The following is a 22,695-nucleotide window of genomic DNA, read 5'->3' on the forward strand; positions in this document are numbered from 1 at the left end:
TTTGTTTAAAAACATTGTGGGGGAAACAATCTTATATTTTGGGTTCTGATGGGGTTTGACAGTTGACCTGAGCCCATGAGTCAATTACAGTATAAGCCATATTATTGAAGTATCAATTGGTGCATATCATACATTTATGAGTCCAACAATTGATGTAGCAACTGCAGATTGCCCCTTTAAGCCTATTTCTCACAGATTGGGAGAAACAGAGTGTGGATTTACCAGTGTAAGACCACCATGTCTGCTTGTCAGTGTCCTGCTATTCTAGTAAAATGTGAATAACCACAATGTGGTGACCTATATTAGGTGTGAATGTGGTGGGTGAATGAATGATATGCAAGGTTCACACATTCATAGCTCAAATCCTGTGTGGGTAGATGGGCTGGGAGGGGTTTATAAAGATGCTCAGGACTTTTGAGGACAGTCTGAGAAGAAGACAATATGGCTGCCACATCTGTCTTGCTCCTGCTGGGCTCACAGGTAAGACCAAACTTTACCTATCACTTCAACCTATCACATGTCCACTCACACTTCCACTCACTCTGGCGGTGAAAAGAGGATGACATTTGACCTTCTAACCATGGACAGCAGAAAACTGCAAAGTGACACTGATTTGGTTGAAAAGCAATAACAGAAATTCACATGATGATCACAAATTCTAGTCTTTGAATTTTAGTCATTTAAAACCCACTGTTGTTAATTTGGGTTTCATTGGGGATATCCCTATGTCTCTACCAGTCCACCAGGACTCTGGCATTGTGAATGGAGAAAAGACCAAAACCAACTCTAAACCCTACATGGTCTCTGTGCAGGAGAGGAACAAGGAAACGGAAAAGACGGAACATATGTGTGGGGGCTTTCTTGTGTCAGATAACTTTGTCATGACGGCCGCTCACTGCTACACAAGGTAATTGTGTTTTACTCTTATCCTATTGAACTATTTGAGGGAGAAAACCATTCACACCAAGAAGTCATAAGTGGTTCTGTGGTCTTTGTAAAAAATTGCAGATTTGCTTTATGCTGTAGAACAGGGTGTCAGACAAATTTCCCCTGGGGGGCCACATTCGGTCTACAACTAGGTCTGGAGGAGGAGGGCCGCACTGAAAATGTGTTATATTTGCCTGCCGTCAAAATGTGCAAAAGATTGCAAAACATAGTTTCCGATGCTACCTGACTGTCTAGCTTTAATTTAGATGATTATTAGCAACCTGGAAAGTGGATACCATCAAGAAACGGGTGTCATTTCTACAGTTTAAATTTGGTTTCAGTCATTTTAAAGTATAAATGAGTTCCCTCCCCCCTCCATTAAAAAAAAATATATGATTAATATTATTGTATTTTCTGTAAATATTTTTACTCAAACCACCCCATCAGCCAGATTGGACTCCCTCACTGTAGAATGTTCTGTGTGCTTAGAAGCTCAGTGAGCAGTATGTTGTTTCCTCTTCATTGGGGTGTGATAAGTAAGTCAAAGCTTATAGAGGAAAGGAAGTACAATAGCTACAGTGATATCCTCCAAGTTAGTGGAAAATCACAATCTATATTTTCCGTGAACTATTGCCATTCAGTAATTGTTTCTTTGTCCTTGTAGTGGTGTATAGCTGACGGTTGTGGTTGGTGTTCATAACATTAAAAGTGGGAACATTCGGCTCACAGGATTGGTGTGAAAAGTTATTACATCAATGATTACGATCCCGAAACACACAAGAATGACATCATGCTTTTGGAGGTAAATGAGAGGGAAGTAATGAAGTGTGTGTAAGGGGTAAATAGAAACATGTTATAAACACCTATTCAAACCAGGTGTGATGTATATGATTTTATACGATTATCTTCCCAGAAGGGAATTGTGTAGCATACAAATACTGAATAAACCATTTGCAGGGATATTCTACCCTGCCTGACACAACACATTGTAGACAGGGGTGTCTGACAGAGAACTTGGAGAAGAGCCATACCCACTTCTATGATATGTGCCGTTGTTACTGCTGATGATAACGGCTTTTGTCAGGTAAGGTTATAAAGCATAGATAATTCTGAAATTAATAATAATAATCATAATAATATACAGGTATATTATATAAATATTTACACTGAGTGGACAAAACATTAGGAACACTTTCTTCCCTCAGAACAGCTTCAATTCTTCAGGGCATGGACTCTACAAGGCATCGAAAGCATTTCACAGGGATGCTGGCCCATGTTGACTCCAATTGGCTGGATGTCCTTTGGGTAGTGGACCAATCTTGATACACACGGGAAACTGTTGAGCGTGAAAACCCCAGCAGTTTTGCAGTTCTTGACCCACTCAAATTGGTGCGCCTGACACCTACTACCATACCCCATTCAAAGGCACAAATATTTTGTCTTGCCCATTCACCCTCTGATCAAGGCATAAAAATCATTCTTTAACCTGTCTTCTCCCCTTCATCTACACTGATTGAAGTGGATTTAACAGGTGACATCAATAAGGGATCATAGCTTTCACCTGGATTCACCTGGTCAGTCTACATCATGGAAGTTGTCCCTGCTACACTCGCATTAACATCTGCTAACCATGTGTATGTGACAAATAAAATGTGATTTGATTTAATGTTTTGTACACTCAGTGTATGTGTATATACATTACATGACCAAAAGTATGTTGATACCGCTTCAAATTACTGGATTTGGCTATTTCAGCCACACTCGTTGCTGACAAGTGCATAAAATAGTGAGCCCTGACCTCATCCCCATCGAACACGTTTGGGATGAATTGGAACACCGACTGCGAGCTAGGCCTAATCACCAAACATCAGTCCCCGACCTCACTAATGGTCTTGTGGCTGAATGGAAGCAAGTCAGGGCAGCAATGATCCAATTTGGTTGAGGTCGAATAATTGTGGAGTCCAGGTCATCTGAGGCAGCACTCCATCACTCTCCTTGGTCAAATAGCCCTTACACAGCCTGGAGGTGTGTTTGTGTCATTGTCCTGTTGAACAACAAATGATGGTCCCACTAAGCCCAAATCTCAAATCTCAAAACCAGTCTAATGTCTATTGCTCGTGTTTCTTTGCCCAAGCAATCTCTTATTCTTATTGGTGTCCTTTAGTTGTGGTTTCTTTAACCATGAAGGCCTGATTCACGCAGTCTCCTCTGAACAGTTGATGTTGAGATGTGTCTGTTACTTGAACTATGTAAAGTATTTATTTGGGCTGCAATCTGAGATGCAGTTAAATCTAATGAACTTATCCTCTGCAGCAAAGGTAACTCTGGGTCTTCCTTTCCTTTGGCGGTCTTCATGAGAGCCAGTTTCATCATAGCACATTAAGTTTTTTTCCAACTGTCGTGTCTTTGTGAGATGCAGAGTAGGTGAACGGATGTTCTCCCCATGTGTGGTTCCCACCGTGAAGCATGGAAGAGGAGGTGTGATGGTGCTTTATGTGTAATTTCTTACATTGTTACCCCAAGTCATCTTAGGTTTTATTACATACAGTCGGGAGGAACTATTGGATATAAGAGCAACGTCAACTTACCAACATTACGACCAGGAATATGACTTTCCCGAAGCGGATCCTCTGTTTTGCCCACCAAAGGCAAGGTGACCGGAAACATGACCGAATACAATCAATGTAGCTACTGTATTCCCTCCGCAAGGCAATCAAACAAGCTAAGCATCAGTATAGCGACAAAGTAGAGTTGCAATTCAACGGCTCAGACACGAGAGGTATGTGGCGGGGTCTACAATCAATCACGGACTATAAAAGGAAAACCAGCCCCGTCGCAGACCAGGATGTCTTGCTCCCAGACAGACTAAAGAACTTCTTTACTCGCTTTGAGGACAATACAGTGCCAATGACACGGCCCACAACCAACATTTGTGGGCTCTCCTTCACTGCAGCCGACGTGAGTAAAACATTTAAACGTGTCAACCCTCGCAAGGCTGCAGGCCCAGACGGCATCCCCAGCTGCGTCCTCAGAGCATGCGCAGACCAGCTGGCTGGTGTGTTTACGGACATATTCAATCAATCCTTATCCCAGTCTGCTGTTCCCACATGCTTCAGGAGGGCCACCATTGTTCCTGTTTCCAAGAAAGCTCAGGTAACTGAGCTAAATGACTACTGCCCCGTAGCACTCACTTCCGTCATCATCAAGTGCTTTGAGAGACTAGTCAAGGACCACATCACCTCCACCCTACCTGACACCCTAGACCCACTCCAGTTTGCTTACCGACCCAATAGGTCCACAGACGACGCAATCCTAATCACACTGCACACGGCCCTAACCCATCTGGACAAGAGGAATACCTATGTGAGAAGGTTCATCGACTACAGCTCAGCATCATCAAGCTTGAGACCCTGGGTCTCGACCCCGCCCTGTGCAACTGGGTCCTGGACTTCCTGACGGGCCGCCCCCAGGTGGTGAGGGTAGGTAACAACATCTCCACCCCGCTGATCCTCAACACTGGGGCCCCACAAGGGTGCGTTCTCAGCCCTCTCCTGTACTCCCTGTTCACCCATGACTGCATGACCATGCATGCCTCCAACTCAATCATCAAGTTTGCAGACAACACTACAGTGGTAGGCTTGATTACCAACAATGACAAGACGGGCTACAGGGAGGAGGTGAGGGCCCTCAGAGTGTGGTGTCAGGAAAATAACCTCACACTCAATGTCAACAAAACAAAGGAAATCATCGTGGACTTCAGGAAACAGCAGAGGGAGCACCCCCCTATCCACATCGACGGGACAGTAGTGAAGAGGGTAGAAAGTTTTTAAGTTCCTCGGCGTACACTTCACAGACAAACTGAAATGGTCCACCCACACAGACAGTGTGGTGAAGAAGGCGCAGCAGCGCCTCTTCAACCTCAGGAGGCTGAGGAAAGTCAGCTTGTCACCAAAAACACCCACAAACCTTTACAGATGTACAATCGAGAGCATCCTGTTGGGCTGTATCACCCCCTGGTAAGGCAACTGCTCCGCCCATAACAGTAAGGCTCTCCAGAGGGTAGTGGGGTCTGCACAACATATCACCGGGTGCAAACTACCTGCCCTCCAGGACACCTACACCACCCGATGTCACTGGAAGGCCAAAAAATCATCAAGGACAACAACCACCCGAGCCACTCCCTGTTCACCCCGCTGTCATCCAGAAGGCGAGGTCAGTACAGGTGCATCAAAGCAGGGACCGAGAGACTGAAAAACAGCTTCTCTCTCAAGGCCATCAGACTGTTAAACAGCCATCACTAACATTGAGTGGCTGCTGCCAACATACTGACTCAACTCCAGACACTTTAATAAGGGAAAATTGGTGTAATAAATGTATCACAAGCCACTTTAAACAATGCCACTTTTACATGTTTACATACCCTACATTACTCATCTCATATTTATATACTGTACTCTATACCATCTTAATGGATCTTTCCATGCCGTTCTATACCATCACTCATTCATATATGTATTTTTTAATGTACATATTCTTATTCATTCCTTTACACTTGTGTGTATAAGGTAGTTGTTGTGAATTTGTTAGGTTAGATTACTCGTTGGATATTACTGCATTGTCTGAACTAGAAGCACAAGCATTTCGCTACACTCCCATTAACATCTGCTAACCATGTGTATGTGACAAATAACATTTGATTTGATTGAGAATTCAAGGCACACTTAACCAGCATGGCTACCACAGCATTCTGCAGCGATACGCCATCCCGTCTGGTTTGCGCTTAGGGTTTTTCAACAGGACAATGACCCAAAACACACCTCCAGGCTGTGTAAGGTCTGTTTGACCAAGAAGGAGTGTGATGGAGTGCTGCATCAGATGACCTGGCCTCCACAATCACCCAACCTCAACCCAATTGAGATGCTTTTGGGATGAATTGGACGGCAGAATGAAGGAAAAGCAGCTAATAAGTTCTCAGAACATGTGGAAACTCCTTCAAAAGTATTCATCATGAAGCTGGATGAGAGAATGCCAAGAGTGTGCAAACCTGTCATCAAGGCAAAGAATGGCTACTTTGAAGAATCTCAAATATGTAATATTTTGATTTGTTAAACACTTTTTTAGGTTACTACATGATTCCATATGTGTTATTTAATAGTTTTGATGTCTTCACTGTTATTCTACAATGTAGAAAATAGTCAAAATAAAGAAAAACCCTTGAATGAGTAGGTGTGTCCAAACTTTTGGCTGGTACTGTACATATATAAAATACTTGTTTTTCAAATGTAGAGTAACTGTTTATTCTCGTCTGTGTTTCAACCATTGATTTCAGGGAGATTCAGGAGGTCCTCTGGTGTGTGGAGGGATAGCAGTGGGAGTTGTGTCCTTCAATGATATAGACTATTGCAACCAGTCGAGAGCACCCAATGTCGACACCAACATATCAACCTATCTCCCCTGGACCAAGAAAGGAACTGGACTTAAATCAGTCAACTAAATGATTCATAAACACACACACTCTTTGTTACAGAAAATATTAACTGGGTGTATGTGCATGTGCGTGTTGATTTCCTGTAAAAGTCTCAAGTACTGACAGACAACATAGGGTTATTATTTTATATGCATTTTTAGACAGATAACCACATGTTTCCATGTAGCCTAAGACAACTAAGAATCTCTGGTTACATGAAAGCGACACAATTCTCTGAAAGCACACCACACTTATTTTCAGTGCCAGAAGCCTTGGTCACTGTGGTTCATCTATCTGGTACATAGTGCTGCTAAGCACGGCACTAACGCACTGCAAACTTAGCAGGTGCAAAAACTGCTGCACAAGTACTGGAAAAACAGACTGAGATGACAGTAGCAAGGTCTGTCAAAGTTAATGTATCTAGAGTGTGGTCAAACATTATAAACCTCTAGTTGGTCATGGTTGGCATGTAGAGGTTACATTGGCACAGAATTGGGTGAAACACAGGAACTAAGTGGTACATCCTGTAAAGGGTTTAGAGAGACACTCAGCACTTTGAAACCCAGCAGTCTGAGAAGACAAAGACCTCAACCCCATCAAACACCTTTGGGATGAATGTGAACGGCGACTGCGAGCCAGGCCTAACCGCCCAACATCAGTGCTCGACCTCACTAATGTTCTTGTGGCTGAATGGAAGCAAGTCCCCGCAGCAATGTTCCAACATCTAGTGGAAGGCCTTCCCAGAAGAGTGGAGGCTGTTATAGCAGCAAAGGTGGGATCAACTCTATATTAATGACCATTGGTCTATTTACCCCTCTTTATTTTGCCTACCGACTTGGAAAGAAATTTAAATATACATTCAGTTATTTGGCAAAATACAGACGTTGCCATTGTGTTGGGGAAATAGGGGTGTCTAAAAGCGCATTCTTATTTAACCAGCTTACTTAACCAGAATCCAAGATGGCGTAGCAGTTCAGACGTCTTTGTCTTTGTCTTGTCGTGTCCCGTATATCATTTTTTCTTTGTATATCTTTAGTATAGATTTTTTATATTTTTAACCTCAATTTCAACATACTCTCCTGCAACCCACCTCACCCAATGTGAAATGGATCTGCTATTTTCTATACTTTAGATCCGGAATCCCCAACAGAAGATAGGCAGCTAACTAGCTACTAGCTAGTAGTCAGTTAGCCACTGCTAGCAGTCATCAGCTAACCTTAGCCCGGTCAACTCCTGCCAGTCTGCACAGTGCGATTAAACCCAGAGCATACCGGACTGCTTTTCAAATCTCCACAAGCTCTGAACCTTTTCACCTGGATCATTGCAGCTAGCTAGCTGCTATCCGAGTGGCTAATCTTGACTAACATCTCTGTCCTGAAGCAAGCACCAGTTAGCCTGGAACTAGCCTTGTGCTAGGCCCATCTCCCGGCTAGCTGAAGAGGTCCATCAGCTACTCCTTGGGCTACAATACCTATCTTGCCAATTGGCCTGGATCCCTTTTACTGCCGACACAGAGCCCCGCCGATCCATCACGACTGGTCTACCAGCGTAATCCGCCCGAGGGGGTTTCAACAGGCTCCTCCGTTGCGACGTCCCCTGAAGGCCCATCTGCTAGCCTGCTAGCCGCGGCCCGCTAGCTGTCTAGAGCATATCGGACTGTTAGCTGAAGAAGTCCATCAGCCAATTTATTGGGTTACAATACCTATTTTTCCAATTGGCCTGGACCCCTTTACTGCCTACATGGAGCCCTGCCGATCCATCACAACTAGTCTGCCGACGTAACCGTCCGAGGGGGCTACAACAAACTCTTTCATCGTGATGTCTCCCTAAGGCACCTTCTGCTAGCCTGCTAGACAAAACCTCTCTCATCATCACTCAATGCCTAGGTTTACCTCCACTGCATTCACATCCTACCATACTCTTGTCTGTACATTATGCCTTGAATCTATTCTTCCGCGCCCAGAAATCTGCTTCTTTACTCTCTGTTCCGAACGCACTAGACGACCAGTTCTTATAGCCTTTAGCCGTACCTTTATCCTACTCCTCCTCTGTTCCTCTGGTGTTGTAGAGTTAATCCAGGCCCTGCAGCGCCTAGCTTCACTCCCATTCCCCAGGCTCTCTCATTTGTGGACTTCTGTAACCATAAAAACCTTGGTTTCATGCATGTTAGCATTAGAAGCCTCCCCCTAAATTGGTTTTATTCACAGCGTTAGCACACTCTGCCAACCTGGATGTTCTTGCCGTGTCTGAATACTGGCTTGGGAAGGCCACCTAAAATCCTGAAATTTCCATCCCTATCTATAACATTTTCCGACAAGATAGAACTGCCAAAGGGGGCGGAGTTTCAATGTACTGCAGAGATAGCCTGCAGAGTTCTGTCATACTATCCAGGTCTGTGGCCAAACAATTCGAGCTTATACTTCTAAAAAGTCTCTCACCATTGCCGCTTGTTATAGACCACCTTCAGCCCACAGCTGTGCCCTGGACACTATATGTCTCAAGTAAAACTGTGAAGGACATCGGCGTTACTCTGGACCCTGATCTCTCTTTTGACAAACATATCAAGACTGTTTCAAGGACATATTTTTCCCATCTATGTAACATTGCAAAAATCAGAAACTTTTTGTCCAAAAATGATGCAGAAAATGTATCCATGCTTTTGTCACTTCTAGGTTAGACTACTGCAATGCTCTACTTTCCGGATAAAGCACTAAATAAACTTCAGTTAGTGCTAAACACGGCTGCTAGAATCTTGACTAGAACAAAACATTTGATCATATTACACCAGTGCGAGCCTCTCTACACTGGCTTCCTGTTAAGGCAAGGGTTGATTTCACGGTTTTACTGCTAACCTACAAAGCATTACATGGGCTTGCTCCTACTTATATTTCCGATTTGGTCCTGCCGTACATGCCTACACGTACGCTACGGTCACAAGACGCAGGCCTCCTTACTGTCCCTAGAATTTCAGAGCAAACAGCTGGAGGCAGGGTTTTCTCCTATAGAGCTCAATTTTTATGGAATTTTCTGCCTATCCATGTGAGAGACACAGACTCGGTCTCAACCTTTAAGTCTTTATTGAAGACTCATCTCTTCAGTGGGTCCTATGATTAAGTGTAGTCTGGCCCAGCCGTGTGAAGGTGAATGGAAAGGCACTGGAGCAACGAACCGCCCTTGCTAGCTCTGCCTGGCTGGTTCCCCTCTCTCCACTGGGATTCTCTGCCTATAACCTTATTACAGGGGCTGAGTCACTGGCTTACTGGTGCTCATCCATGCCATCCCTAGGACGGGTGCGTCACTTGAGTGGGTTGGGTCACTGACATGATCTTCCTGTCTGGGTTGGCGCCCCCCCTTGGCTTGTGCCGTGACGGACATCATTGTGGGCTATACTCCGCCTTGTCTCAGGATGGTATGTTGGTGGTTGAAGATATCCCTCTAGTGGTGTGGGGGCTATGTTTTGGCAAAGTGGGTGGGGTTATATCCTGCCTGTTTGGCCCTGTCTGGGGGTATCATCAGACGGGGCCACAGTGTCTCCCGACTCCTCCTGTCTCAGCCTCCAGTATTTATGCTGCAGTAGTTTATGTGTCAGTCTATTATAGGGTCAGTCTGTTATATCTGGAGTATTTCTCCTGTCTTATTCGGTGTCCTGTGTGAATTTAAGTATGCTCCCTCTAATTCTCTCTCTTTCTCTCTTGCTTTCTCTCTCTCTGAGGACCTGAGCCCTAGGACCAGGACTACCTGGCCTGATGACTACTTGCTGTCCCCAGTCCACCTGGCCGTGCTGCTGCTCCAGATTCAACTATTCTGCTTGCGGCTATGGAACCCTGACCTGTTCACCAGCCGTGCTCCCTGTCCCAGACCTGCTGTTTTCAACTCTCTAGAGACAGCAGGAGCGGTAGAGATACTCTGAATGATCGGCTATGAAAAGCCAACTGACATTTACTCCTGAGGTGCTGACCTGTTGCACCCTCGACAACCACTGTGACATTATTATTTGACCCTGCTGGTCATCTATGAACATTTGAACATCTTGGCCATGTTCTGTTATAATCTCCACCCGGCACAGCCAGAAGAGGACTAGCCACTCCCCATAGCCTGGTTCCTCTCTAGGTTTCTTCCTAGGTTCTGGCCTTTCTAGGGAGTTTTTCCTAGCCACCGTGCTTCTACATCTGCATTGCTTGCTGTTTGGGGTTTTAGGCTGGGTTTCTGTACAGCACTTTGTGAAATCACATGATGTAAGAAAAGCTTTATAAATACATTTCATATGTGAATTGATTGCCCTCCATCTATCTTCAGAGTTTGTACTGTTAGGTGACCTAAACTGGGACATGCTTAACACTCCAGCCATCCCGCAATCTAAGCTAGATGCCCTCAATTTGACACAAATTATCAATTAACCTATCAGGTACAACCCCAAATCTGTAAACACGGGCACCCTCATAGATATCGTCCTGACCAACCTGCCCTCTAAATACACCTCTGCTGTCTTCAACCAGGATCTCAGTGATCGCTGCCTCATTGCCTGCGTCCGTAATGGGTCTGCGGTCAAACGACCACCTCGCATCACTGTCAAACGCTCCCTAAAACACTTCAGCGAGCAGGCCTTTCTAATCGTCCTGGCCCGGGTATCCTGGAAGTATATTGACCTCATTCCGTCAGTAGAGGATGCCTGGTTATTCTTTAAAAGTGCTTTCCTCACCATGTTAAATAAGCATGTCCCATTCAAAAAAAAATTGAACCAGGTACAGATATAGCCCTTGGTTCACTCCAGACCTGACTGCCCTTGACTAGCACAAAAACATCCTGTGGCGTACTGCATTAGCATCGAATAGCCCCCGAGATATGCATATTTTCAGGGACGTTAGGAACAAATATGCACAAGCAGGTAGGAAAGCAAAGGCTAGCTTTTTCAAACCGAAATTTGCATCCTGTAGCACAAGCTCCAAAAGGTTCTGGGACACTGTAAAATCCATGGAGAACAAGAACACCTCCTCCCAGCTGCCCACTGCACCGAGGCTAGGATATACTGTCACCAGCAATAAATCCACGACAACTGAGAATTCCAATAAGAATTTCTCTACGACTAGCTATGCTTTCCACCTGGCTACGCCTACCCCGGTCAACAACCCTACACCCCCCACAGCAACTTGCCCAAGCCTCCCCATTTCTCCTTCACCCAAATCCAGATAGCTGATGTTCTGAAAGAGTGGCAAAATCTGGACCCCAAAAAATCAGCTGGGCTAGACAATCTAGACCCTCTCTTTCTAAAATGATCTGCCGTAATTGTTGCAACCCCTATTCCAGCCTGTTCAACCTCTCTTTTGTATCGTCTGAGATCCCCAAAGATTGGAAAGCTGCCGCGGTCATCCCCCTCTTCAAAGGGGGAGACACTCTAGACGCAAACTGTTACAGACCCATATGTATCCTACCCTGCCTTTCTAAGGTCCTCGATAGCCAAGTTAACAAACAGATCACAGATCATTTCGAATCCCACAGTACCTTCTCCGCTATAGAATCTGGTTTCCGAGCTGGTCATGGGTGCACCTCAGCCACGCTCAAGGTCACGCTCAAGGTATTCATCGACTTGGCCAAGGCATTCGACTCTGTCAATCACCACATTCTTATCGGCAGACTCAACAGCCTTGGTTTCTCAAATGACTGCCTCGCCTGGTTCACCAACTACTTCTCAGACAGAGTTCAGTGTGTCAAATTGGAGGGCTTGTTGTCCGGACCTCTGACAGTCTCAATGGGGGTGCCACAGGGTTCAATTCTCAGGCCGACTCTTTTCTCTGTATACATCAATGATGTTGCTCTTGCTGTTGGTGATTATCTGAACCCCCTCTACCCAGACGACACCATTCTGTAAACTTCTGGCCCTTTTTTGGACACTGTGTTAACTGACCTCCAGACGAGCTTCAATGACATACAACTCTCCTTCCGTGGCCTCCAACTGCTCTTAAATGCAAGTAAAACTAAATGCATGCTCTTCAACCGATCGCTGCCCGCAACTGCCCACCGGTCCAGCATCAATACTCTGGACGGTTCTGACTTAGAATATGTGGACAACTACAAATACCTAGGTGTCTCACTAGACTGTAAACTCTCCTTCCAGACTCACATTAAGCATCTCCAATCCAAAGTTAAATCTCGAATCGGCTTCCTATTTCGCAACATAGCCCCATTCACTCATGCTGCCAAACATACCCTCGTAAAACTGACTAGCCTACCGATCCTTGAATTCGGCGATGTCATTTACAAAATAACCTCCAACACTCTACTAAGCAAATTGGATGCAGACTATCACAGTGCTATCCATTTTGTCACCAAAGCCCCATATACTACCCACCACTGCGACCTGTATGCTCTCGTTGGCTGGTTCTCGCTTCATATTCGTCGCCAAACCCACTGGCTCCAGGTAATCTACAAGTCATTGCGAGGTAAAGCCCCGCCTTATTTCTGCTCACTGGTCACCATAGCAGCCACCCGTAGCATGCGCTCCAGCAGGTATATTTCACTGGTCACCCTCAAAGCCAATTACCCTTTGGCTGCCTTCCCTTCCAGTTCTCTGCTGCCAATGACTGGAACGAATTGCAAAAATCACTGAAGCTGAAGACTCATATCTCCCTCACTAACTTCAAGCACCAGCTGTCAGAACAACTCACAGATCATTGCACCTGTACACAGCCCATCTGTAAATAGCCCATCCAACCACCTCATCCCCATATTGTTATTTAGTTTTTTGCTCCTTTGCACCCCAGTATCTCTACTTGCACATTCATCTTCTGCACATCTATCACTCCAGTGTTTAATTGCTATATTGTAATTACTTCACTACTATGGCCTATTTTTTGCCTTTCTCCTTAATCTTTCCTCATTTGCACACACTGTATATAGACGTTTTCTATTGTGTTATTGACTGTACGTTTGTTTATTCCATGTGTAACTCTGTGTTGTTGTTTGTGTCGCACTGCTTTGCTTTATCTTGGCCAGGTCGTAGTTGTAAATGAGAACTTGTTCTACCTGGTTAAATAAAGCTAGCATTTGCCTTTGTGTTCTGCATTTTGTGGTTTGAACTAGAAAAAACGTTTCATTATTCACAGGTCTAATTCTCTGATAGCATGGAATGGCAGGCGGCACACTTCTGAGAACAAACTGCTCATTAAAGCAAAGGCTCTTAAGATCTACCAGATTTAAATATATACATATAATCTCCAGCGTCTGTGTCTAGTGTCTCTGTTCATGTTAAAGGTGAATCAACAGTTGTTTATTCTTATGCTGTAAATGGCTATTTTATGGTTGTAACTGATAAAATATATATTTTATATTTTGCAATTCTGAGTAATTACTACTTCAGTAAGGAAATACACTCTATTCAGTGACCTTCGGAAATGGAAGCTGATTGTCAGATCAACACATTGCTTCGAAAAAAATTATTGCAATTGCTAAATAATTCCAATAGATGGCAGGATAAGACCACAAATTAAATTTCAGAGGCTCCGTTTTCCTCCTTCCCTTCGACCCTCACAGTAAAACTCCTTTGCGTGCTTCTTTCTGTCCCCTTCCACACTGTTAACACAAGAGAAAAGACTGAACATAATTTTTAACAGATTATTGTGAATTACTATAATGACGATTCATGTTATTATGACCTATTTTCATGCTTATGTTTTGAAATTATACTTGATTACTATTTCAATAACGATTATCAATAATCCTGAACATAAATTTACATAAACGCCCATGACGGTATTTCATATCTGTAGAATTCATTTTCGTTGTCCCGTTCGAGTTCTTCCATTTGTCCATTACTTTGGTTTGTTCCTCTTTTCTTTGGCTTGGAGTTTTGCTGTGTTTAAACTTCAAGGGGCAAGTGGTCCTTTTCTTTTTTCCACATTAAATCAATTTGTCAAGTCTGAATAGGGCCCAGGGAGAATATTATTCTGTGGAAGTCTACCTTTATTTTTCAGTGCCTTGTTTAGACAGATTAGAAATAGCAGGAGACAGAGAAGGAGTGAAAGTGGGACAGGCAGAAGCAGGAACTGAACCCCTGACTTCTGGGGCAGTAAGATGGCAAATTTATTTGGAATTGTACCTACTCAATCACACAGACACGTATCGTGTGAGGAACTTGGGCCCCCATAGTGATTCAATCCATCAGAACCACCAAGAGCTTGCCGCCTGGTCAAACTGAGCAATCGGGGGAGAAGGGCCTTGGTCAGGGACGTGACCAAGAACCCGATGGTCACTCTGAAGAAGCTCCAGAGTTCCTCTGCAGAGACAATGCTCAGCAAGTAGACTGTTGTTTCCTCTTCACAGAGGTGTGAATCTGATGGTTGTGGTTGGTGCTCATGACATTTCAAGGCAGGAAAGCTCTGCTCGCAAGATTGATGTGAAATATTACCACATACATCCTGGTTACAACTCTAAGACATTTCAGAACGACATCATGCTGTTGCAGGTACATGACAGTGGAAGAATGCACACATGTCAGAATGTCTCTTAGCTTAGCACACCATTGCCCAGGTAATATATGCCAACATACCTTAGATTAAATAGAGAAAAAAATAAGCAAACATATTGAGTTTGTTCAAATCCAGTGCAGTAATCATATATGAAAACCTTTTGATGATGTGCATAATACTGCTTTGCATAATATCATATAGCTTACTTGAGAATTGACTGTATCTAACTACAGTCATATGCTCCAAATATAGCTTGTCAAAACTACGCCGAAAAGCAAAGCTGTGCAACAGATCCCTCTCCCTAAGAAGACAAGGACATCAAGGCCAAATCCTACTGTACTGTAGCTGGGTAGGGTGCCACTAAAACAGGCGGAACTGCAAACCCACATCTTCTGGAGGTGAATGTCACCATCGTAGACAGAGCCTCCTGCCAGAGATCATGGGGGAACACTGCCACCATAACCCTGTCTATGATATGTGCTGGTGATACTGCGGCTGGTTATAAAGGTGTTTGTCAGGTATGGTCATAAAATGTAGTTAAGGTATAGTCTGATAATGCATTCATTATAGAGAAATTACTTGATTTGCAGAGTAACTGTTTTTAACCAAGTATTACAGGGAGATTCAGACGGTCCTCTGGTGTGTAAGGGGACAGCAGTGAGAGTTGTGTCCTTCAATGAAAAAAGAAACTGTGACAATCCCAAGGAGCCCGACGTCTACACAAAAGTTGCCAAGTACCTCTCCTGGATCAAGTGTATCATAAAGTATTAAGGAACCAAATGGAGACATTTGTAATTAATCAAATGTAATTTATCAAACAGAAAAGACCATCAGTCCATAAATAAACTCAGTGCTGTGTGTTAGCGTGAGTGTGTGAGAAGAATATGAATGTGCTTGTAAGAGAGAGTGTTTATGCATGCACGTGAATGTGTCTTTTCCATCTTTCACTTAAGGGTATGTGCAATTAAAATGATGACTTAGCTCTTTAAGCCAACAAGGATACATCTTTAGAAAGATAGCTCCTCTTACATCTTCAGCTGTCTTCATCAAACTCCACCACACGTGGAAACTTGTGGTCAAGACAACAAAGTAACTCTGGTTTCATGAAGGCGACACAATGCTTTGAAACCACACCACAGTTTCAGGTCTCAGACCAGAAGACATGATCTGTCTGTCTGTCTGTCTTCCAGTCTGCCTCCCCGCCTGCTTGCCTGTCTGTCACTCAGAGGGGATGCAGAACATTTCACAGAAGAATACCACCAAAGATCAAGATGAGTCAATAAGGTTGACAGCACAACTTCCTCTTAATCTTAAACTAGCAACACATTTAAATATGTGATTTACTGTTGTTTCTATAGTGACTAGAAAGTTATGCCCCTTTCATAGTTTTACATGTTGTTTTCATTGCGAAAAGAATGGTCCCTGTCTTTACCCTGGTGGGATTGGCAAGGTCCCAGCGTCTTTCAAAGCATCAAGAGTGTTGTCCTCCTTTGTAAACCACTGGTGGTTATTGGTTGGCATGCTAACACCGGAAAGCATTGAACCAGAGAAGACAAGGCTCTTGCATGAGAGAGGGGAGATGAGTTGGCCTATGTGGTATGCACTACTGCAGGCTATTATCTGTCTATGATAACTCACCACCTACATTAATGTGTAGAAGGGCTGCCAGAGTTCCAGTAAATGCAGAGACCACCTACCTTGACTTTACCGGAAGAAACCATACATGGATCGATAGAATTATCATAGATAGTCATCATAGAAGTGAAGCCACACAGTTGTCCTCAGAAAAAAACGCTGTCTTGTGTATATAAAGGGGCCATATGAATCAGGTCATCCTGGATCGTTTGACAAGCCCTCCAAACATGCACACCATGAACAAACTTCTACTCACTGTTCTCCTCACCTATCTGGGACATTCGGGTAAGTCTCTCTGCTGAACTCAATGGACACGCATCAATGAGATTCTAACATTTGCCTATTACCTTGCGGTTTAGTTAATTGTGGCTGTTTGTACTACTTTTACCCTCTCAGTTGCATTTGGGGGTCAAATCATCAATGGAAAAAAAGCCAAGAGGAATTCCCTGCAGTACATGGCCTCTGTGCAGAACGATGAGAAGCACATCTGTGGAGGATTCCTGATCACTCCAGAGTTTGTGCTAACAGCTGCACACTGCAACAAAAGGTACAGTAGTAGCCTAACTCAATTACAACTGTAAATTCCAAATAGTAGCATATCATTCATTACATGTAGCATATCAGTGTCCTTACTACTCAGACTGATAAACACATTGTTCTGAGTCTTGTCTAGCAACTTGAGTGTTGTTCTTGGTACCCACAACATCAAGAAGGGCCTCGGGAAAGCTGTCAGATACAATGTGGAACGCAAATGCAAACCCAACTCATATAAAAATGTAAAGGATGGTAGTGACATCATGCTTCTAAAGGTAGGGCTTTAGTTAAATATATTATTCTTCATATGATATGACAGAGTATCCTAAAAGTGCTAGAAGGTCATATACTTTCATAACTGCTAAACAGATAATAAATGTTTGTTTCAAGCTGTCTAGGGAAGCTAAATTAAGCAAATCCGTGAACAAAGTGAGGCTTCCAACCAAGGATAAAGTCCTCAAACCCAAAACAAAGTGCCTTGCTGCTGGATGGGGCCTCACAAAAATAGGCGCAATCGTTGACGACCTTCAAGTGGTGGACGTGGAAGCCATTGATCTGAAGGTCTGCCAGAAGCAGTGGGATCACGTCAAAGTTAATCTTCCTCCCAATGTCACCTGTGCAGGTGGATACATGACCGACAAAGGCACATGTCAGGTTTGTCTAACTGAATTTACATTCAATACACACACATCGTACATGAAGATCCAAAGCAAGAACCAGTAAGCAATGTTTGGCATGTAAGGTGATTATTTTCTTTCCCACAGGGGGATTCTGGTGGTCCTTTGGTATGCAATGGAGAGGCAGTGGGAATCGTCTCCTTCAACATGAGGGGAAACTGTGCCTATCCCAACGTGCCCAATGTTTACACTCAGATTTCCAAGTACCTACCCTGGATAAAGAAGGTCATCAACAAGCAGTCGTGTTAGAATGGATACTTTGTTTGCTGCAAAATTATGCCTTTGGCTATTACTTATACCTGAGGATATTACTGATTCTTTAGCTTGCTGTTAATCTGTCTAATGCATTACCATGTACTGTAATGGAAATAAATGTGTTCTTAATCATTGTGAAATTGCTCTAGTGATATGATTTGCATACACATCAGAAGGCATGCACTGTATGTTATACCTAAACAATTTTGAAGTCCAAACCATTTTTTGTATTTATTTTTTAAACCAACAAACTGAGCCCATCATGGCAAACTGTAATGCACAGAACCACAAACACCACACATTTCTAACACTTTCAACAACGGTTAGTGGTAGCATCTCATTGCACAAGTGTTCTCTATGCAATCAGACCAACCAGCAGAGTCATCATTTCATAATATCACAATCCGCTTTCATCATAGACTTCACCAAGCAACATTTGAAACCATGAAGCCACAGCAACACATTGGCAAACACTGGGGGGGATGAACAAAGACCCAGTACTGTCTATAACCACATCTGGGAAAAGTTTCACCCTCCCGCCCACCCTACATATTTATACCCACGAGGTGTATCATGCTATTTGCCCATTTGCACTATGGCAATCTGCTCAGTGGTTCTTCACATAGTTATTCTGCTCATCGCCTTGAATGGTAAGCTATGTTTCATTTCTATAACACACTAACTACCAATAGCACTAAACTGACTGCACCATGCAGACTAACATTAAAAAGTATAGCACTAGTTATGAAAAGTATATTTGACCAATTTCAGCGGTTTATATTCTATTTGGCAGTAATGAACAAACTGACATACAGTACCATCATTTGTTGCAAGCTATGCGGATATGGTAGCATTGCAGAGCTATAGACAAAAGCTATTGAAATAGTCTTCTCTACTTTCTGTTCAAAGGCACTGATGGGCGCAAGGTGCCGAAAGTGGGTATTGTTGGTGGCAGAGAGGCTGCTCGCAACTCTCGTCCCTACATGGCTTCCCTTCAGTCTCGTGGTCAACACATCTGTGGAGGAGTTCTGGTCAGAGAGGATTTTGTCCTCACCGCTGCACACTGTGACGGGTGAGAATCTCTATCAAACATTAACATCTCTCAGATTCTCTCAAACTAATTTCCCTTAAAGTTATTGCACTTTTCCTTCAAGGCAATTGCACAAATAAATATTGCCTCCTAAATTCTTTCATGTACTGATTTTCAGGCGATACAAGGTGGTTCTTGGGGCTCATGACTTGTCAGAGGATGAAAATTCACAACAAGTATTGGATGTGGTTCGATCCATTCCACATCCGAGGTATGGGGACAACCTGGAGAATGACATCATGCTTCTCAAGGTGAGTGACATCAAGGACATAGTCTCACCATGGAGATTATTGTATCCTAACTTCTCATTGTAGGTTTAATGTCCATGAAAATAATTCAAATAGATTATAGAATCATGCAAAACTGATAAGAGAAATGATTATATCCTAAATATATTTACATCACACATATATGAAGACATACAGATCATTTATCTAGTGTGTTATCTCTGTGATCATTCTTAGTTGAGAGGGAGGGCCACCCTCAACACAGCAGTACAGTTGATCCCTCTGATGAATGGCTCTATGGCTGAGGGAAGCATGTGCACCACGGCAGGCTGGGGGGATATAGGCGATAATGGCACCCTACCAGACAAGTTGCAGGAGGTCAACGCCACCATCGTCCCTCCCAGAGAATGTGCCCGCAGGTGGACAGCTGTCGAAATCTCCAGCCGCATGGTGTGCGCAACAGGCCCCAGAGCTTTCCAAGGCTTCTGCTCGGTATGACTGCACTGTTTTAGGCTATAACTCTATTGCTATAACTGCAATTTGTTTTTCCTGGTTGAGACAGGCTGTTATTGGCTACAACTTGGCTATAACTCCCTAGAGACGATGTCCATGCCCCTGCAGAAATCAAATTAGCATAATACATAAATCCCCATCAAAATTCATCAGTTTAAGCTAGAGATATCAGTTTTTTGCATGGGCTGCAATCCACCATGTCACAGGACTGGTCTAAATGTAGCCCGGTACCAGTTTTAAAAAAAATATGAACAAATATATGGAAGTAGTTTAGCGGCAATTGTTTTTATATTGGTAAAAAAAATACATAAAGTCTAATCCTTTGGCATTGTCCTTTGTTCCTGGACCATTTACCATGCAGCTCCAGGTGACAGAGAACACAAATGGTTGACTCCTTAATGGGGTTCTAAAATTCAACATTCAGTACCATATTATCCTTGGTATGACCATCTTAAAACCGCTTAGACTCTTAAGGTAACTAGAATAAAAGTTTATCCTAGTCAAGGCTGTAACTATGCTACTCCTCCTTTGTTCTTTGCAGGGTGATTCAGGAGGTCCATTGGTGTGTAACGGGATGTCAGCGGGCATTGTCTCTTTCTCAGGGCAGAGGTGTGCCAACCCCAGTACCCCTGATGTGTACACACGAGTGGCTTCCTACCGCCGATGGATTCAGACAGTGTTAGCTAGAAACCCTTAAAGGGAACATTGTTTTCATTAGTCCACTGTTGATACAGTCACAAAATGTTTTATCAAGCAATCAAGTTTTCAAGATATTGGACTCGCAAGAAGCAAAGTGTCACCAGCCCCAATATTTGGTGTTTTATCAGAAGTGAAGTTTTCAAGATATTGGACTCGCAAGAAGCAAAGTGTCACCAGCCCCAATATTTGGTGGATTTTGCCTTTAAGGTTTTGGGCATGTAAGCTGTCAGTGTGTGTTTACACAATCTCACAATATAACTGATCTCATTTAGACCAGGTTTGCACAAGGTGTTTAATGATCAATAGTTCCCTTGTTGCTGTTCTTATTAAAATTGGTTAACTCATTTTGGCTCCTGTGTCTCACTCTGGAGGACATGAGTTCCCTAAATTATTTAGCAAAAATACTCGGCCATCATTTCTTGACTTGATGTTCAAAGACTAAAAGCAACTACTGATTTAAAGTAAAAACAAAACATTAACATTAGCATTAGCATATGCAGACTCTCTACATCATTTAGGGTCTTGGTCACTCACCTGGTATGGATGGTCAGGCAGTAGCCTCTATATATAAGCTGACCAATGTTACTGAAGGTTGGATGCATTGTTGGCTCCAGCAGGTTCCATCAAATTCCTACGATAGTGTACCTGAGGAGCAGTGGTTGGAAAAAGTACCCAATTGTACCCTAGAGTAAAGGTAAAGATACTATCAGGTATGAAGGTATGACCCAGACCACATCAAATTAACAATAGTTTAATGATTCAACAGGGGCAGGCAATAGACAGGTCAAGGCAGGCAGGGGTCAGAAACCAGAGGTGGGGCAACGGTACCGGACGGCAGGCAGGCTCAAGGTCAGGGTAGGCAGAGGTCAATAATCCAGAGGCGGTAAAGGCACAGGTTGGCAGGCAGGCTCAGGGTCAGGCAGAGTGGTCAGGCAGGCGGGCTCAGAGTCAGGACAGGCAAGGGTCAAAACCAGGAGGGCAAGAAAAAGAGAGCTTGGGAAAAGCATGAGCTGAGACAAAAACCACTGGTTGACTTGACAAACAAGATGAACTGGCAACAGACAAACAGAGAACACCGGTATAAATACACAGGGGATAATGGGGAAGATGGGCGAATCTTGGAATCTTGGTCAACCGGCCTTTCTTTGGAGGGCATATAAATGCCAGCCCTTATGCTCAGAGTACCATCTCTTCTGCCACTCATCTATCAAAATGTCTCTGATCTTACATTTGGCCTCACCTCTACCCAGTGGAACATTAATATGAATTATATCTTGTTTCAAAGCTCTAATACCTCCAATAGTAGGTCACTCCAATTAGATTTACCAGATGATAAACTATTCAATACAGATAGAGAATCTGAGCATACTATAATTATATAAAAAAATAAAAAATAAAACTCAACTCGTCGTGTTTGGAGGACAAAGAATGCTGAGTTGCATCCAAAGAACACCATACCTACTGTGAATAAATTCATTAAAAATCCTACAATGTGATTTTCTGGATTTTTTTTCTCATTTTGTCTGTCATAGTTGAAGTGTACCTATGATGAAAATGACAGGCCTCTCTCATCTTTTTAAGTGGGAGAACTTGCACAATTGGTGGCTGACTAAATACTTTTTTGCCCCACTGTATATATATATATATATATATATATATATATATATATATATATATATATATATAAAACTCAACTCGTCGTGTTTGGAGGACAAAGAATGCTGAGTTGCATCCAAACAACACCATACCTACTGTGAAGCATGGGGGTGGAAACATCATGCTTTGGGGCTGTTTTTCTGCAAAGGGACCGTGTAAAGGAAAGAATGAATGGGTCCATGTATCGTGAGATTTTGAGTGAAAACCTCTTTCCATCAGCAAGGGCATTGAAGATGAAACGTGGCTGGGTCTTTCAGCATGACAATGATCCCAAACACACTGCCCGGGCAACGAAGGAGTGGCTTCGTAAGAAGCATTTCCAGGTCCTGGAGTGGCCTAACCAGTCTCCAGATCTCAACCCCATAAAATATCTTGGGAGGGAGTTGAAAGTCCGCGTTGCCCAGCAACAGCCCCAAAACATCACTGCTCTAGAGGAGATCTGCATGGAGGAATGGGCCAAAATACCAGCCTTGTGAAGACTTACAGAAAACGTTTGACCTCTGTCATTGCCAACAAAGGGTATATAACAAAGTATTGAGATAAACTTTTGTTA

General features: G+C 43.4%; 2 protein-coding genes and 1 pseudogene across 2 annotated transcripts; all 3 read left to right on the top strand.

Annotated features, from left to right (window-relative positions):
- The first annotated feature begins 401 nt into the window (after positions 1 to 401).
- LOC110522749 lies at positions 402 to 15,947 on the top strand (annotated as a pseudogene).
- A 473-nt stretch (positions 15,948 to 16,420) lies between these two features.
- Positions 16,421 to 18,104, top strand: LOC110521419 (mast cell protease 2). The gene is made up of 5 exons (XM_021598951.2): positions 16,421 to 16,776; positions 16,888 to 17,038; positions 17,165 to 17,300; positions 17,416 to 17,679; positions 17,790 to 18,104. Exons 1-5 carry the CDS (start codon positions 16,677 to 16,679, stop codon positions 17,949 to 17,951), a joined length of 813 nt encoding a protein of 270 aa, XP_021454626.1. The 5' UTR covers positions 16,421 to 16,676; the 3' UTR covers positions 17,952 to 18,104.
- Positions 18,105 to 18,536: 432 nt separating this feature from the next.
- Positions 18,537 to 20,830, top strand: LOC100653474 (complement factor D (adipsin)). The gene is given in 5 exon segments (NM_001246346.2): positions 18,537 to 18,607; positions 18,867 to 19,029; positions 19,166 to 19,298; positions 19,512 to 19,766; positions 20,329 to 20,830. Coding segments are annotated over 5 exon segments (762 nt in total). The 5' UTR covers positions 18,537 to 18,552; the 3' UTR covers positions 20,485 to 20,830.
- Positions 20,831 to 22,695: the final 1,865 nt, after the last annotated feature.

Source organism: Oncorhynchus mykiss, chromosome 30 (assembly GCF_013265735.2).
Source record: "Oncorhynchus mykiss isolate Arlee chromosome 30, USDA_OmykA_1.1, whole genome shotgun sequence".
Taxonomy (NCBI): domain Eukaryota; kingdom Metazoa; phylum Chordata; class Actinopteri; order Salmoniformes; family Salmonidae; genus Oncorhynchus; species Oncorhynchus mykiss.